This window comes from Athene noctua, chromosome 5 (assembly GCF_965140245.1).
Source record: "Athene noctua chromosome 5, bAthNoc1.hap1.1, whole genome shotgun sequence".
Taxonomy (NCBI): Eukaryota; Metazoa; Chordata; class Aves; order Strigiformes; family Strigidae; genus Athene; species Athene noctua.
In genome coordinates this window covers 15,474,025-15,492,155 of record NC_134041.1, presented here as the reverse complement: position 1 = coordinate 15,492,155, position 18,131 = coordinate 15,474,025, and the positions used below count along the sequence as shown (strand labels likewise).

General features: G+C 39.2%; 1 protein-coding gene across 18 annotated transcripts in view; it reads right to left on the bottom strand.

Annotated features, from left to right (window-relative positions):
* The window catches only part of ADGRL2 (adhesion G protein-coupled receptor L2), a 395,343-nt gene that overhangs the window by 71,057 nt on the left and 306,155 nt on the right, over positions 1 to 18,131 (bottom strand). For all 18 annotated transcript variants that reach the window (XM_074906473.1, XM_074906474.1, XM_074906457.1 and 15 more), the window contains one exon: positions 3,127 to 3,340. In XM_074906473.1, coding sequence (XP_074762574.1) covers positions 3,127 to 3,340 — 214 coding nt within the window. The remainder of the gene's footprint in view (positions 1 to 3,126; positions 3,341 to 18,131) is intronic.

Below are 18,131 nucleotides of genomic sequence, written 5' to 3'. Positions count from 1 at the left end.
GAGCACCAAGGAGTTTGACTATTTTAAGATCTAACTGCCTGAAAGTGAGTCCTCTGCCACTTACACTACTCCCTCACCTACTATTCTAGAAATAAGCTTATTTCTATACTTTTACGTGTGGTAGGATCTCTCAAACTTGACTGTATGCAAACTCTGGGGTTAATTATCAGAGAAGTGTGAAAGGGGAGAGGGATTTTCTAAAGGTCTAGTCTCTTTCTTCAAAGCTTTAATTTTAACCATGCCAGTCTGAAGTTTACATGGAATCTAAATACATCTGAAAGACTTTATTCTGGAATAATTGGGATGTAATTTCAATCAGAGACTGAAAATTTAATAACTACTTTACAAAAGTAAAAGTAAAGCATTGAAGTCATTAGTGTTCTAGTCAGGCTTCCTAGAAAAGCATTAAGTTAAAAATCTTTTGAGAACTGCAGAAATGAAAGAAAAGGGAGGGAGAAAAAAATAAGTAGGAATTTGTTCTGAGAAAGGAGCTGATGCATCAGCAGACACTGGCAAAGTTTGTGTGCTAGTATCTCAAATTCTCTGGAAGAGGAGCAGGGCATATGATTACATGGCTTTGTGTTAAACTGGAAACCTCATCTTATTTTTCAATCTCCAGATTTCACAGTATTGATCTCATTAAGCTAGTGTTTTCACATTGTAACTGCAGTAAATGTAAGCTGCTGTGCAAAAGCTGTGGAGTAATGTTGCAAATGAATGATGAGTATTTAATAATTGCCATGTAACTACATTTAACTATTGGTCTAAACTGAATTGAGTGGTCAACCATAGTGATAAAAACACTGCTGATAAAAGCACTGCTGACTGAAGTGACAAAAACATGTCCTCAAAAGCAAACACTGTAAGATTTTTATGTAGCAATGTAGAAACTACTACAGTTTATTTCTAAAGGTATGGAAGGAAAGTTTTTCCTGTTATCAAATGTTCTAACAGATTGGGGTTTTTTAGTCAGTTAAAAAAAAAAAAAAAAAACAAACGAAGAAAACCAATGAACCTGATAGTCCTTCAGGTGAGATTTTTCTATGCAATTGCTGCCATCAAAATACAGCTGATGTGATACTTTTAGGTATCAGATCAAGGACATGTGCTGAGTACCAAACAACAGTTTGCCTTAGACAACAAAAAATTATGATCACCAATGCAGTTATAAATAATGAGATACAAGAACGTTTAATATTTCATAAGAAATTTGCAACATTCTTCTATGCTTGCAATATAGCACAAATTAAGCAATTTTGATAAAAGATTAAACAAGGGAAGAGATAGCTTTTCCACTAAATGACAGGATCTGAGATAGAAAACTACAAAAGTAAACTTCCAAATTACTATAAATGCCAGACAAAAATAGAAAGCAAAATGTCAAATGATCTTTGTTTAGCCAAAAAAAAAAAAAAAAGAACAAAAATTAAAAACTCTCTCTGAGTGTAGATATTCTGAACGAATGTCATACATGTGATCACAACTTCATTTTAATCTGTTGAAAAAAGGATAGAAGTGAAAGACTGGGAAGTCCGAAAATACTCTTCTATCACAAACTTACAGTTTATTAATTGAAGGGGGAGGGCTGAAATTTCAACTTTCCAGTAACAGTTTGATGTCACTTTAAGCAAGATTGTGCCTCTGTATTTGTCTCTGACTACCTTAATCTGTATATTTGCAGTGAACATAAGGAGGACTTTGATCAAAACACAACATGTATTTTACACAACAAGGAAGTCTACAGAGAGGCACTACATTCACAAAAGCAATTGAAGGTGGTTTCAAAGGGAGTTGACAGATTAGAGGATGATGACACTGCTGCTTCAGTCTCAATGGAAATCTGGCTTGATCTAATTAACAACGAACTAGAACCACAAAAAGATAATTCAAACGTGATTTAAAGAAGTTGTATTACCTTTTTACTAGCGAAGCAATGGAGCCTTTCCCTTACTGATCACAGAACAAGTCACAGGTTGAACACAGAACAAGAATAAAAGGTCTGATATCCTTAATTTACCCCCAGCATTTGAAATTAAAGCCTGAAATCTAGCCCAAGTATCTGACTACAGAAGTAGAGAACATCCACGTACTCAAATGAAAATGATAAAAAATTGTTAAGAGTCATTCATACTCATGACAACTTAAATGAATTGGAAAATCAAAATGGAAATTTTTAAGCTGTGACTATATGTTAACTGAGTGCTACTATGTTCAAACAGAACACAGCAAATAGAGAAAGGATGCAGGACAACTTGCATGTTTCATTTGACACATCTATGTACATGCACCAGAAAGCTCCCAGGTTATTCCCATCCCCTTTTGGTTCAGACTCCTCACCCTAGGAAAAATGCACTGGGAGGAAAACTTCCCGCCAATCCTGAATTTATTCAGGCTTGTATTTTAAGCCAGTAACAATGACAGTGCTGATTTGTGCTGACATTTCCACAGCTGTCGGTACTAGCTGTCTGCTGCCTGTATGTGGCCTGTAGCACAGGAATTTCTGTGAATCTTAGTTCTGATGCACCTTTTGTACTAAAACCACTTTTACTGGCTGTTCTGACCATCTTCTCTGAACGACAATCGCTGTCACTAAGACATAATGCAACTTGTGCTTATATGCATATATACTTTGTACATACATGTATAATGACATATAATCATCCTGGCATTTAATCATTCCAGCATTTTCCGTTGGATGCACTTTACAGGTGGGAACTACAGTAATGATTTACTACATTCATAGGAAATGTGTAACTCTGGCAGGAAGCGCAGAAGTTACTGAAAAATGTAGCAGCATTTTGGACACATTTTGAGTGCTGTTTGACCACCTGAAAGACAAGGAGACAGGGAACCTCCAAATAAGTGAATTGGTCCATTCTCCTTGAAGCTATCTTTCTGCTTTTTAACTTTTGCTCACAGAATTAAAAAAAAAAACCAAAACACTATCTAATTGCAACTGGTAGTTTTTATTTCCTTCTAATATTACTAGATAGAAATAATACTACCTCAATAGCAAACTGGCAACTACAACTCAGCATTTCTTACAGTATGTGCCTCTTACAGTATTAATTCAGGCATTTTTCCTCTTTAGTCCTCAAAATTATATATATATATATATATATTTACCTTTGTGTCATAATTTTGTAGGCGTCTGGAAGGAAACATTCTGTGTTCTCCATCTGGAAAGGGTCAGCATCACAAATCTTGTCATCTGTCCGTCCATAGTTAGCACTTTCTATCATAATAACATCGCTTCCTGGACACCGAAGGTCAATGGAGTAGCCTTCGCAGGAGAGCTCCCTCCTAACCAAACCAAATGGTAGTGCTGCTCGGCTGAAACCTAAAAGAAAAAGGGGAAAAAAATGGGATTTAGCCTAAAGGATATATTGCATTGGACTATTCTTTTTCTGCCACATAGGCCCTAACTCTTATCAGTGTGCAAAGAAAGTGCATCTTTAAACAGTTTGACCTGGTACCATGTTAAATGAAGAAGAATCTTTCATGAAACTGTCACATCACTATGCCACTACTGCTGTGTCCTTAATCTGGGAAAGGAGAAAATTTCTCTTCACTTCTAACCCTTCTCAGGGTAGACAGTGGTGCCTATCTGCATGTCTACATTGCTTCTTTCTCCCCTCTTTGGGCACAGTCAGACAGGCCATGTCAGAAAGTGGGAAGCAGCGGAGCAGGCAGGATTTGCAAATGCAGAAGTTACTTTAAAAAAAGAAACCCAAGAAAAAAACCAAAGCCATAGTTCCAACTTCATTAGTCTTTCTTAATTTGTATCTTCTTTTCTCCAGGAATAGTTGGGTTTCTTTTGCTTAGCTATATTGTCCCCAGCATGGACATGTTTGTGCCACCAGGTGTAATATACATGGCTGATACTTTACCTAGTTGAACCTCAGTGCTACTTACTGTGCCATTTAAATAAATAAACCCAGAGACAGATTAAGATTTTGGACAAATATATAAATGATCAGCACTGCAGATGCGTACTGTATAAAATTTCCCCATCCCTCCCAAAAATGATGTACGTGTTCCACCAAATTCTCCTTTTTAACATGTTTTTCTGCATGGGAGAATTCCTAAAAATAGCTAACTTCTCTAATGAAGCAGTATGAAATACTTTAGAAAAATACAGTGGTTCGGATATTCATCCAGATGTTTAGTCTTTCACAGACATTTCTTTATGCAAAAAATACACTTCATCAGAAAGATGTATCTGTAACAGAGTATTTCTGTTTCTTACAAAATGCGTGCATTACTGCATTTTGGAAGACAAGATGGGAAACATGGTAGTGCTAAATACCTATTTCTTTAAGAGAGTAAATACTTTCTAAATTTTCAGCAGAATTACAGGTATTTCCTCTTTTGAAAAAATCATCCTAATACAGTAGCACAACACCATTAATATTTCAGTTCAGGCTGCTGGAGACAAGTTGTGACAGCAAAGAGAAATAGTATATGGAGCTCTACAGTGAAGGCAAAGAAACTTTTCTTTAAAAGTGTGATGCGTTAGAAAAGGCGAGGAAGCAAGGATCTAAAAGAACAACTTGAGATAACCCCTTGATAGTAAATTTTCACACAAACCAGATGCTGTCACTTTTTCTACTGAATTAATGATCTGTGGATTAAAACTCCTACTGTATGAAGATGATTATCTGTTAGGACTGCAAAAAAGAGCTGCTGACAATGATCACGCCAGTGTCAGGATGTGGCTCCCTGGCAACCAGAGCTCATCTTCCCGTCTGCCCCCTTCTCTGCCTGCACATCCCTGCCTTACACTTTGCACCAGCACCAGCTTTTGTCCAACTTATGTAGTAAACTCATGCAAGGGGCTGGTTTGACTCTAACCTCCCTCTGCTGCAGAAGAACCGATGAGGTCTCGGATGACAAGCTCTTTGGCTGGGTGGGAATTCACCCCTGCACAAGGGGAAGGGGGAAGGCCAGAGTGCAGCAACCTGGTCTGCCTTCAATTTACATTTTGTGGAACCATATCCTAGATGAAACTGGTACTGTTACTCTGCCAACATGCTCTAGTATTTGTTAATAATAGAAGAAGCCATATCGCTGTGGAAAGCACCACAGCTCCATCTCAAATTCACTCCTGGCTGTTGGTTTGGCTGCACATACCATGTGCAAACACTATTATTACAGGCTTGCTGAAGTATCATGAGCTGAAAGCTAGAAAGAGCTAAAACACGAATCCATCACATTAACACCCTACATGTTCCTCCCATGCAGCAAATTAATACAATGAAGACAGAAACTGCTCACGCCTTAGTGAGGGCGTGAAATGGGCACAAAGAGGGGTACATGCAAAGCCCCCACCACACAGGCATACAGCAGCTCCTTTGATTAATTACCATCATGACAGACACAGTGGGAGCAAATATAATGCTGCTAGTGACTGCCATTCCTACATCCTACCTCTCCCATCAAACGGAATGCCATCCACATAAAGTTTATCCCTCCAGCTGGCGGCAATGGCACCTCTTATCTCCTGCACTCTGCAGGGCTTCCTCCAGTGTGCATCACTGCCATGGCCTGACCAGGGGTGTCCAGCTGCTCTTCCCCCTGCCCCCAACTCCCCCCCACCTTTTGGGTTTCGATCAGCAAGGAGGAGAACAGCAGCTTCAGCTGTCCAAAGGGGATTTTTGCAGAAGGGGAGGAGGAGAGGGGTGGGGGTGCGTGGCATAGAGCCGCTGAGGTATCGGTGGCCATGCATGCAGTGTGTGTGCAGAAGCAGGTGAGACCTGTGGGTTGTTATGGAGCCAGGGCTGACAAACACACACCAAACTACCTGTGACAAGCACAGAACTCTCACTGCGGATCCTGCAGCACAGTCTCCACTTCTGCTAAGAAATACTTTGAATTCAAATACAAGACCTCTGCAGTTTGTTACAGAGATCAGCTGCCTGCAAATCTTATTTCATCATCTACGGCAACTGCTATAAGTACTATGAATGTGTTTTATCCTGCAGTTTTTTCCCCTGCAGGCATCTATAAGAAGTTCTGTATTAGGAGAAACATTAAAAATACTAGAGCAAGGTTAGATCACTTCACAGGCAACAGAGGACACACCTGAGATTGTAATGTAAGTGTTACATTGCAAAAGTAGCAAGTAATAAAGCAAAACAATGCAGCATGTGTTAGGTGGGGAGACTGCTCTAAGGAATCTCTATGGTGCAGACAGAATTTTAACTAAATGAAATAAATAAATCTAAAGTCCACTAACAAAGCTGCTGTGATCTTTATGCTGAAGCTTTATTTGTAATTCTTTCCTATCAACAAAGAAAAAATAAGCGTATCAACAAGCAAAGTGTAATTCAATCCATCTTGCAACCCTGACAATCGAAGCAAGAACTAGTGGGAGGCCCTGTGAGCGAAAAATCAATATTGCAGCTTTGTGCCGTGCAAATGTGAATACTGCCAAATAGCAGTGCTTAGGGTAAAATGAACTGTTTTGCTCCATTTTCTCCTCTCTGAACAAATGATTTTGAAACGACAGCTTTTTTTGGAGCTATAAAACGTCAAGCAATAACTCCCTGCGCTTTAGGCAAGTGATTGGAATAAATACCTCTTGGCAACAGGTGCAATGACTAAGGACTGAAATTCATTTACATTCAGGAGATAATTCCCGATAAACAGATGCACTGCCACAGGATGGAAGTTTGCACGACCGGCATCTGAATGCTACTGCCTGCCTCTACATAATTTCAGAGTTTTTTAGAGTAAGTATGTGGCTCTGTCAATAATTACTGTTGTCACTGGTAACTCTGTATCTCCAATGAAATTCCTCATGAATATTTTCGATACTGTATTTTCTAACCAACCTGCGTTCAACCTGCTGCTTCCCTTACTGTACCTTGCATAAATCTGTTTTGTTCGGCTGTCCTCCTGCAGTTGAAATCAACATTCTTCATCCTCCTGCTAATTGCTTCAAAGAAAACTGTGCCATGGATGACACTGCTCCTGCTGTCTGCCACCCAAGAACTCAAAGTGCTTCCTGATTGCAAAGACCTTTCTGGTGCCCAGGCTGGGACTTCCAGCACAACCTAAACATTAACTCAAGTAAGCGTCTATTACCAAATGCAACATACACTGCCTCTGATTCATTTATGTTTGTATACATTAATCAGTGTTGTGTGGTGTTGTGGTTTTTTTTTTTCAAAAATGGAAGAAGATTAATACCTAATGAGAAAAAGAGCGTGGTCTCTGTCCTGCTGACCATTTTGATTATAGAAAAGCTTCCTGGCAAGCATGCGTTTCCTGCACGTTTTATCTGCTCACAAATTAGTTGAGTGCAGGCCCTTTACTGAAAGAAGAAAATAAACTGCTTTTGCAAAATCACATTTCTAAGAAAATAAAGGTAGAGGGCATTTTTAGTGGCAATATACATTCTTTAATGCTTTATTGATCAATCTGTGTAGAAAAACACTCTGAGAAAAAATCTAAATGAAACATCACAAACAAAAATCTTTCCTCTTATACTTTAGTCTATGAAATGAAAAAATACAAGTTGTATGAAAGAAATGTAACTCAGAAAAGTGTTTCAGAAACACATTAAGCTCACATTTAGCTAAAAATTGTTTGATACAAGTTTGCAATTATTCACCATTCTGCTGTCTTGGTTCCTTCATAGAAATGATTTATCTTTAGAAAGATAACCTAAATTTGTCAAAGTGCAAAGAAAAGTTAATAATTCACAGCACCCTGCCCACTAGCATACCATCTTTTTGAGCTGTCAATAATAAGAGAGTGTGCCAACTTTGGTAGATAAAAGCAAAAAGGCAGCACCACATTTGAATGTTCACCCCATACAGAGGAAAAATAGTGGAATGTAAACAGGCTAACATCAGTACTCCTCGACATCAGAAGCAAGGAACCTTTGATTAAAACTTAAAGCACAGAGAAAGTCAACATGGAAATATAAAATTATTTCAAAGAATGCAGATACTGGAAGAACTGAGAATCCAAAACAAATCTTTGCAGAAATAAATATATATGTCTCTGAGAGCAAGGAAATATTTCTTCTTGTGTTATTTGGCTCTAACAGAAAGGTCTTTTGAAAAGAGCACATCTTTTCAAACAGAATGTTTACAGTTATCTCTTTCACAATCTCTTTTATTTTACCAAATCATGTAACATGATGATTCAAGTTCTACACAAGGAATAGTGATGCATCTTGGGCAGCATTTCAATAATATGTGTTCAACAAATGCAAAGCCCGACAAAAACTGTGCTGAGAATCCTCTCATTCTCCCAGTGAAATGTGTACGAGCATGCACGAAGGGTGCACAGTGACAGCTGAACATACTTTGCCATCTGAAAATCATGCAAATACTCAACATGGGCTCTACTAAGCTTTAATAATTCTACAGAAAAGCCTTAGCATTCTGCAGTTTCTACAGAACCCCACAAACTCTGTCAAGGGAGACTTCTCCCTGTTTCTCAGCACTGTATATATTTCACACAGACAAGCATGTTATTTTGTTAAACAGCTTTTAAATTATCCAATCCTGGTCAGCAGATCACTACCAACTACTACAAAGATAGAGGCAATTTAAGTGACAACTGCACTTTCTAATTCTATCTTTGAAGGAAAAAAGTCATTCTGGCAAGCATGTCTATTAAAAGATTACACTGGCACAGTAAGAGCTTCTGATACTGCATAGAGGTCTGGAGTTCACAGCACTCAGCTCTTCTTTCAGGGAAACCCAGCAGCCAGCGCACAGCCAGCCCATGCTGCAGCCTGGCAGACAAAACCCGACTGTTGAGACGGGGTAGAATTAGGCAGGAAGCGATCATTTGAAAAATATTCTCCTACAGCTGTATTCTTTGCCATTTTCAGTATATATTCATTATTTTCATTTAAGATGCTGGAAGGAGGGGACATCTAGAGAAAAGGGACTATTTAGTGAAGGACATCTATTTTCTAATAAGAGACGTCTTCCTTATTTTTTTTAACTCATTCATAAATAGGGTATTAACTCAAAGCACAGTACATGAAAGTATGTTCATTAGTTGAACTTTTAACAGAGGCCTGAAGTCCTAAGGAACAGACTTGACCATTTAAGTTACATTGAAGCAAGGCAACTATTTCATTGGATTAATTAGCTGAAGAGTGATTTTTAACACTGGTCTCTAGAATTCTGCTTCTCAGACACGCTGTTTCAGATTTTAATTACTAGGCTAAAATCTGAAAGCCTGTCTCTTACAAAATAGAAATATGAATTACTACCAATAAAAGCTTTTAGAAATGCAAGTAACTAATGATGGCTTTTTATAAATATTTTTTAATTTCATTAAATTGTGATTTAGTCTTTAAAAAAATTAAATTTTTAAAAATCTTTATAAAGATTTTTTTATCAAATTTTAATGGTTTTAAATGTTTGGTGTGAGCAGCAGAATTACAACTGCAAGTAATTTTCTGTAATTATATACTTAATATTCAGTGTACATAAGCATAAAGCACGGCATGGCTGATTAATGAAATTCAGGACAGAAGCCTGAGTTACACCCTCTGACTCACACAAGGACGGGTCCTGCCTTCCAGGTTCACTGAAACTTATTACAATTTTCATTTACAGTCTCCATGCAATTCTCAAAAATATCCCTGTGAGGCTCTCTTCAGCAAAAAAAAAAAAAAAAAAAAAAAAAAAAGTCAGGGCTTACCTGCTTTCTGCACCCTGTTGAATGATTCAGCAAAACCTGAAGTGAGCAGCAGCATTTCAGGCTTTTAATGTAACAGTGTTGATCCTGTGTCCAGCTAGCATCGACCTCATTTGAATTCTCCTAAACAGCTCTCCTTCCTTATTCAGAAGGTCAAGAATATGTCTTTCCAAGGTAACAAAATTAAGGGGTTTTTTGGACTGTGTTTTGGTTGGGGTTCGCATTGGCTTTTTTTAAATAGCAGGAGAGATGAGAGCGCTACATTGACAGGTCTGTAGACCGAAGTCCTTCAATCGCCCGGAACAGGAACAGCCCAGGCAGCAGCCATGCATGCAACCCCACGTTAGTCCATCATGTCTCAACCCTATTTTGAAGGAATCATCACTATGGGAAAAGAGATAGTTTGGTCTTCATGCCCATTTAATCCTTCACCTCCCTGCTGAGGCTGCCACAAGAGTGCTAATTAATGCTAAACTGTGAAAACGGGCTTCTGCACTTTGAATCCAGCCACACTGAAACTGGATAGAAACCACTAATTCCTTTAATGAAAGTCACCAAACCAGAGCCTGGTTCCTGGCAGCATTTTAGCAATGCCTGCATATGGCAGATGGATACCATGTGATCTAAACATAAAAGTCTAAATATCTAGTGTAAAAATATGTGTGTTGTTCAGTTCTCACATAGAACTAAATTTTATTCTCATATGCATGCACCTTTCTCATTCCTTTCAGTGGGAGCTGTATGCATGAGAGCAAAACTTTGCCCTCTTGATCTAAAATTATCCCAGTTTGAAAGAGTATTCATCTGTCAATGAGATTTCTTTTCTTTTGCCAGCCAGATGTCTGTTCTCAGGCTGCAAGAATCTCCTTCCTTTTTTCCTTCACATCATACACACTTGATCCTCTGCCAGCTCGCAAAAAGCACTCTACCCTTTTCTTTCTTGCCGTTAAATACATTGCATCTTCAAAATTTCTCAAGGCAAGTAAGTCCCATGGTCTCTGCAAATCCCCCTCCTGGAGGTTATCTCCAGTTTACCAACTGTGAACTCTCTGAGCACACCACCTGTCAGGAAGGAGAAGCTTCTGAATCAGAAACAACCTCTGAAACAGGGAGGTAAGACACACAAAAGCTGATGTGTCAGAAATCTTGTGTCAACAGGATTTCCCGCTGAATTATTTCCTCTGCACAGGATACTGGTAGCTGAATAAAAATAAATATTCTGTTATTTTCTCTAAAAATGTATTTTGACAACAATTTATATTTCCAGTTATCTCAATCATTTTTGACTGGAAACCATACGTTAAGGAGGTGCAGAGGAAGAGGAAGAAAGGGTAATTTCCATGAGCAGTATTCAGAGTGAACAGCTGACACAAGAAATATGCTTTTATTCTCATCTTTAAGAAATCCAAAGCCTTGTTCCTCAGAGGTTGATAAATACCATGCAGAGATATACCACTTCCTTGGGAATATGTGCACTGGTGAAAGTTAAGTCATTCCAGCAGGTGATATGTTGGTGTGCTGTGTACAGCACCTTCTTAAATGGGTTGTATCCTAACTGGTGTAGGAAAGCAAAACATTTCATCTCACTAAAATGTAGAAACTGGACCCTGATAATTCTGGCTCATTTTAAACAAAATGCTATTCTGTAAGTGTCAGAGTTTAAAATACCAAATACAGCCTTCGTGCTAAAAAACAATCACAGATGTAATTAAAAATACTGTATGATTGCTAGCACATGGCAATATTTGAGATCATAGCTGTAAAATTACAAAGGGGGTGTTTTCTTGTTTACCAACAGTATTATATATACATTAGAAATGGCATCAAGTAACAACGTAAAAGTTCATATACTCGCTTTTGTTTCAATAAAATGATGGGATGGAGTCAATCGTCACTGTATAATTTACAGTGGAAGAATGACATAGTTAATTTTAATGATGGCAAGCCACTTAAAGAGTGCTTATGAGTATGCAAATAGCGCAGCAATCCCCCTTCTCATTCAGTATAGCCTCTGAAACATTTCTGAGGACTCAGTAGAAAGAAGAATCCTTGGAAACATAAAGCGTCAAGACCCTGCCGGTGAAACTGATAAACCAAAATACACAGTCATACCTTTTGAAAACAAGGAGAAAAGCAATGTGATGAATGTACTTTAAGGTAAATGTGCCGTCACTTCAAATATTCCCACAAATAGATATGAGACAAGAGTAGCAAGCAATCTTGGAAAATGCCTGTCAGAGTGAAAGGCTTTCTTCCTGACCTTGCCTTCTATGAAATATTTGTGGATTTCTAAAAGACTATTATAGAGAGGAGAGGGATATACCATATATAGTTTTTACAACATACTTAAGGTTCTGGCACATTCTGGGAATCATAGAACGATCCTACATAGAGATACTTGAGAGCATCCTCTGAATAATAAAATATATGAGGAAAGGAAAACTACTGAATTGTTTATCAATTAATAGGTAATTTTAGAAGTCCTAAGGAATATATGCAGTGCTAACATGCTCCCCGGGCAGCAGGGAGTAAGAATGGCAACAGAGGTACCATTTCCAGAGTAAATAAAGGAAATACGCACCTCTGCTACCCTGTTAAGCTGCTGTTAATCACCTATAAAGGAACGCCTCATTGCAAACACTAAAGACAAGGGAGATAAGTGACAGCATAGCTAAATTCCACCTGGACTCAAATTCAGGGCTTCTGTATTTGGACTCTGGTTTTTAATCCTGGAATTTGTGTCCCCTGCCAACTGTCACAATGTGGATGCAAGAATGCTCTCAGCTTTTAAAGAACCAGCTAACGAGTGCTCAAATGAAATAAATGAAAAATCAGGATCCCTGAAATCTCTCTCTGAGTGCTAAAACAGAAAGCAAACAATTTTCCATAATGATGTGATAAGAGTTCCATAATTAATGCTATTTACATTAGAAAGTAACAAAAGGGATGAATACACACTGTAACACCACGCAGAAAGGAAAACTTTGCATTTGTTAATTACTTCTATTTAGAAGCCCACATCTAATAGCTGAAAGACTGTACTTCCAAAGTTGTTCGTTGATCTTAATGCAACCAATAATAAAGGACTCGGAAAGCTCCGCACCAGACCAGGGAAAAAAACATCGTTAGATGCTCGAGTATAAGCTCAATAATCAGCAAGACAGAAGTAATGCACTACTACTACAGATGTGGAAGGTAATTTCCTCAGTAATTAATGTATTTTGCATAGTGCTTCACCGTGCCAGGTCACTGTTTCCTTGCAAGAAAACCTTCCCCTACACGTCTAAAGCAAGTATCGGGAGGAGGCAGCTATGAAGTATAAAAGACCTGATCGCTCCACTTTTTTCCGCACCACCTAAACCAACACTTTCCTACCGAAAGTGCCGAGTTCTCCTGATGCATTATTGAGGTGTACAAAGAGGCGGACGCTTCCGCGGGTCGGAGGGGACGCTCCTGACCTGCCCGCCGGGTCGGGAGGGAGCCGCGGGGCCGCCCGGAGCCGCGGGTCCCGCAGCGCTGCCGCCCCTCGCCCCCCGCAGCCGCGGGGCCAGCCCTGCCCGGCCGCTGCCAGCCTCGCCTCGCCCCCACGGGGGCCCTCCTCCGCTCCTCGATCCGTTTGCACTGTTGTTTCTGCTACAGCGGTGGATTTTATTAATCAAGATGATTTCCAGAGCGAGCTCAGAGTGTGATCAAAGCAGGCGTTATGGCAGCGTAATTGAGGAGGGAGTTGTTAATCTGCCGGGGCCGCCGAGGAGGGAAGGAGAAGGTTAGGGGTGTCCAAAGGAGGCAGGAATGAGCAGGTGTTAGGGTAACTATTTAAATTAGGCATCCTGACATAATCATTTATAACGGAGGCTTTAGACTCCCCGGAAAGCATTAAAGCTGGCTATTCTATCTATTCTCCTCGGTAAGCAAGCTGCCTTTCTTCTGGTGCAGAGAGCGATTTTAGCAAGCCTGCACTACCGCAAAGCAAGCTGCATTTAATGAAACTATTCTCTGCAGTTTACACAATCCCACGGTACTGCTGCAGTGCCTTTTCTGTCTCTGCCACTGCTGAATTTGAAGTACAGACCCTTACTGGGTTTCAGCAATGTACGGCCCATGCTATCTTTAAATACACACTGAAGACCATGTTTGAACTCCCAAACCAAGAAGAACCCTATTTTTCACTACAGTTTTCACATACACAAGCCTCTACAAGATTACAAGGGTACTTTATGAATCAAATGCAAAATTATGAAATATTATTATCTCCCACTGAAATGCTGTCATCTCTGAAGGATGTGTTGAGATCCAACATTATACAACTCTTCATAGTAGTAATTTTGCAATATTTTACCTACTTGAAAATAATAGGAAATTTTAGGTAAGCAGAATTTTAATTACACCAATTAAGTTCTCATCCTGCATCACTAATATCATTGGGAGCTTTGTCATTAACCTCAATGAGTGCAGGATAGATTCCTTAGAATTTAACCTGGACACTCAATATTCTGGTTCTAATGAAAAATGCATTAATGAGCTTCATTAGACTACTCCATTTTAAAGAAACATCTTCAAGCAGTCAGTTTCCCTCAACAGCCTAATGGGGCACTGGTGCATTAGTGAGCTAGGACTTGACACAAGAGTGTTTAGGTCACTGTAAGTCTCTTTATTGACTCAATGAGCTTTCACGGTCAGCCCACCAAGGGAAGAGCAACACCTATTGACTCACTTCAGGAACTCCCTGTGGCAAAGATGACAAAACGTGTATAAACTTTTGAAATTAAAACTGGGGTGGTACAGCTGAAAGACTATACGTAGTGAAATAAGCATAATTAAAACTAAAATTCCTATAATTTAAAAAAAAAAAAAAAGACACAAATTTTCTATATAGTCTGCACAGAGGATCGTCAACCCATTTCAATCACTACCTTTTTCCAGTCATCTACTGGGACACATTATGGGACGCCTAGTGATCTTCTGTGACCTTCATTTTATTTTATTAAATGCAGCAGACACCTCATGCTGAATATGAAATAAAAAATATGCAACCCAGGAAGGTACTTTCAGACAAAATGCCCTTTGGAGGACCCAATTTCAGTCTTGATATATAATGATACAGATTTGCCAATGACATTTGAATAAAAATCTCTATTATATATATTATTGTGTTCAAAATTCTATTCTGAATTACTAAATTTAGAACAGGCCCTGTAGATCACGATTCAGCCAATGCTTTATAAATGTGGGAAATACATATTTGAAATACATGTGAGGGTAGAGCAGACTAACTGTACTTCCCATCTTTAGCCACATTTTAGGAGACGATTTCTGTTTAAAATAGCTATCTAACCGTTAGCAGTAAAAAACTTACCGAGCATCAAAATACACTCTTTGTTTACACAACAGTGGCTGATGTATTGCTAATAAAGCCTTCAAGGAAAAAATGATGTGAATTGCCCAGGCAAGGGAAACTGGCACTTGGCAGATACTATTTTATCTTTCCCGTAGCTCTAAGGACAATTGAGAAGTGTCACTTGTTGCAGTCACTTGCCTTTGAAAAACTGGGGTTGGGGGGGTGGGGGGAGTTTGAGAGAGGGTGGAAGGGGAGGTGGTAAGTGAAGATGTCTGTTATCCCTGCCAGCAAACTCAGATTAACAAGTCATCACCCAACATAATATCCACTGAATTTCAGTTAACTGCTGTCTGAGCAACCTGTCTAAAATTCCAAACGCTAAATGCCAAGCCTAATTTGTAGCTGGTTTAGAGCCACATCGATTTGGGATAGGTGTAGCTGGTCGCTAGAATAGTGCGGGGGTATTCAGATTTGTAAAGGAGGGGACGTATGGAAATCCCTCTCCCTAATTAAATCAGAGAATGAGAGTTTGAAGTGGTAAATAATAAATCACAAAGAATCCTCAATCTGGTTGTCAAGGAAACCAGTATGCCTCTGCCATAATTGCTGTGAGCCCAATCTTGCCCTTTTTGACATCAAGCCTTATCATGCATTCTGGTCAGAGACTGAGAAAGTAGCTTTCCCATTCCTCTCAGGCAGGCCGGCAAGTGGCAGGGAGCTCGCCTGAGCAGGCCGCACCACCGCGGCACCCAGCGCCGTCCGCCTCCTCCCTGCAGATGGCAACTAACCAGCAAGCTCCAGCATTCTGCCATCAGCTCCCAGGTTGGAAATGGGACTGACCGGCTTGCTTGTGCTGTTGGAAGGTCTCAGCAGCTGTATTTACTAGAAAGGCATTCCCAATTTACTGTTGCTAACATCCTGAGCCTGGTTATCTTGGCCTGTCTCAAGTCACAGGAACTTCTGTGGTCCTACCCCTCTGAGCACATCCTCCTGGAAGCAGGAATCAGTCGTGGACATTTAAGATGCTTATGAAAGACACGAACAGGGAAAGGGAAGTACAAGACAAAATAAATGCTTTCAAAAGCACAACAAAATAGATTAAAAACTGACTCCATGCCAAGTCATTCAGAGAGCTTACTGCATCATTGTCTTTTTCCTCTGCAATGATAATTACTTTTTATAAACATATCCAAACTTGTTTTTTCCTTCTGTTTTTTGGTGTAATCACACATCACCACTGGACACACACCAAACTTTGAGCATAAGCAGTTCTCAGTACTTCAACACCAGGAAAGCCAAAAAGGGGAAAAAGCTGTATTAGTGTCTCTATCTCATCCTTCAAGAAATCCTGAAGCAGGTTTTAGAGGAAGTATCTTCAAAGTAAGGAAACAGGAGGAACAACAGGCAAGTACATTATGTTCCCAGAGAGACGGGGAAGGATTACAGCAAGGAAAAAAAATTAAAATCTCCCGTTAGGAACTACAGAGAGAAAAAGACTACCAGAAAGGTTTCTCAAAGAAGAACTGCAACTGATTCTTGATTGAAACGCTGCAACTAAGTGGATGGTCTCCTTGCTATTTTACCAATGGACAAATGTTTTAATTTCTAATCTTCTTCCAAGCAACAACTGAAACAAAGAGCTTCACTCAACAGTCAGAATTGAGTATAACTGTTAAGCAGGTATTCTTTTCGGCAGCACTGGGCAGCATGGGGGATCGCTCCACCACAAGTGCCACACTTACTAACAAAATTCTCTGACTAATATACACAAAAATCATACATATGCATTAGATTTCTTAGAAAAGGCAGTCTTATGCTAATGGATTATTTTACATAGTCTGAGCATGCGTAGTAAAAACAGAGTGAGGGTATTCTCCCCTCCTTAGGGGTCCACACAGCCTTTCTTACACTGTCCGGTAGTGAACTTCAGGTTTCTAGTGTCCATAGATGGTCACAGAGTTACTTCATCTGCCCTTCAGCTCCTGTTTGTTCCAGCTTTCAGCACTTATCTTGACACTGGCGTCTTCTTAGGCACTTGTGTTTTTTTAGGTTCCTGCTATTAGGGATGTACTCAGGGAGTTTTTCAGACTGTCCAAGGTCTGTCTTATCTTTACTAGGCAAGGAGTTAAAGTTTCAAAACATCTTACAAGTGGGTAACGGGGTAATGACTATAGAGGGTAGTTACGAAAAAGTATAAATGAAATTACAGTAAAATACAGAAAAAATACAGGAAAAATTAAAAGCTAGTAAAGTACAAGTGATGTCTAACATTAAAACTAAATGTCTTATATTACAGGTCCCTGTACATTAGCAATTTCAAGTATACTTGTAGCAGCTTCCCTTCACAACCACCAAACCCAAATTCTTTCATTTATTTTTATAAATCTAGAGTTAGCATTCACATTGTTACTTAAAAGTAATAAGACTGATAAACCCTGATAATTTTAATCCTTTACTGTACGCCACTCCAATGGTCTTTGTTTCTTTCAGTACTTAAAGAACTCAAAGGATTCAGCTCAGGATCCAAGTTTCAGTGGGACACTCCAGATACTCACTATTTAACTCCTGAACTTTATCATGAAATCGCATTTGGACAAATGTCATTTACAAATTTAGTTTTATCCATTACTCAAAGTGTAACATGTTAACGGTACTTTCTTCTGTCTACTACCCAAAGAAAGCTATTTATTAGTTTTATGACTAGCAACTGGTTTGGTGTTTTGGGTTTTGGTTTTTTTTTTTTGGTAGATAAACCAAACATCCCAAGAAAACATACAGTATGACACAGTTTTTCTTCTGTAATATTCAACCACTCCAACATAAACTAAGGACGTTGGTAAAAACCTTTGTTCAACAGATCTGTAGACATTAAATGCGTAAAAAGCAATAAATGCTTGTTCCAGAGCAGGCTCAATCAAAACAAAATAAAGCCTCCTCCAAACCCAACCCAAATCGCATCCATATTCCTCTTCCAAAGAAGCACAATGTAGGTGTTTGGTGGCTAAGAGAGCTCGGACAAACTCATCTTTGACCTTTGTTCCAAAACAGTTCATAGGATCAGAGCCTCATGAGATAATTCAGGCAGAAATGGACTCCTGACTCTTTCTATTAGCTCAAA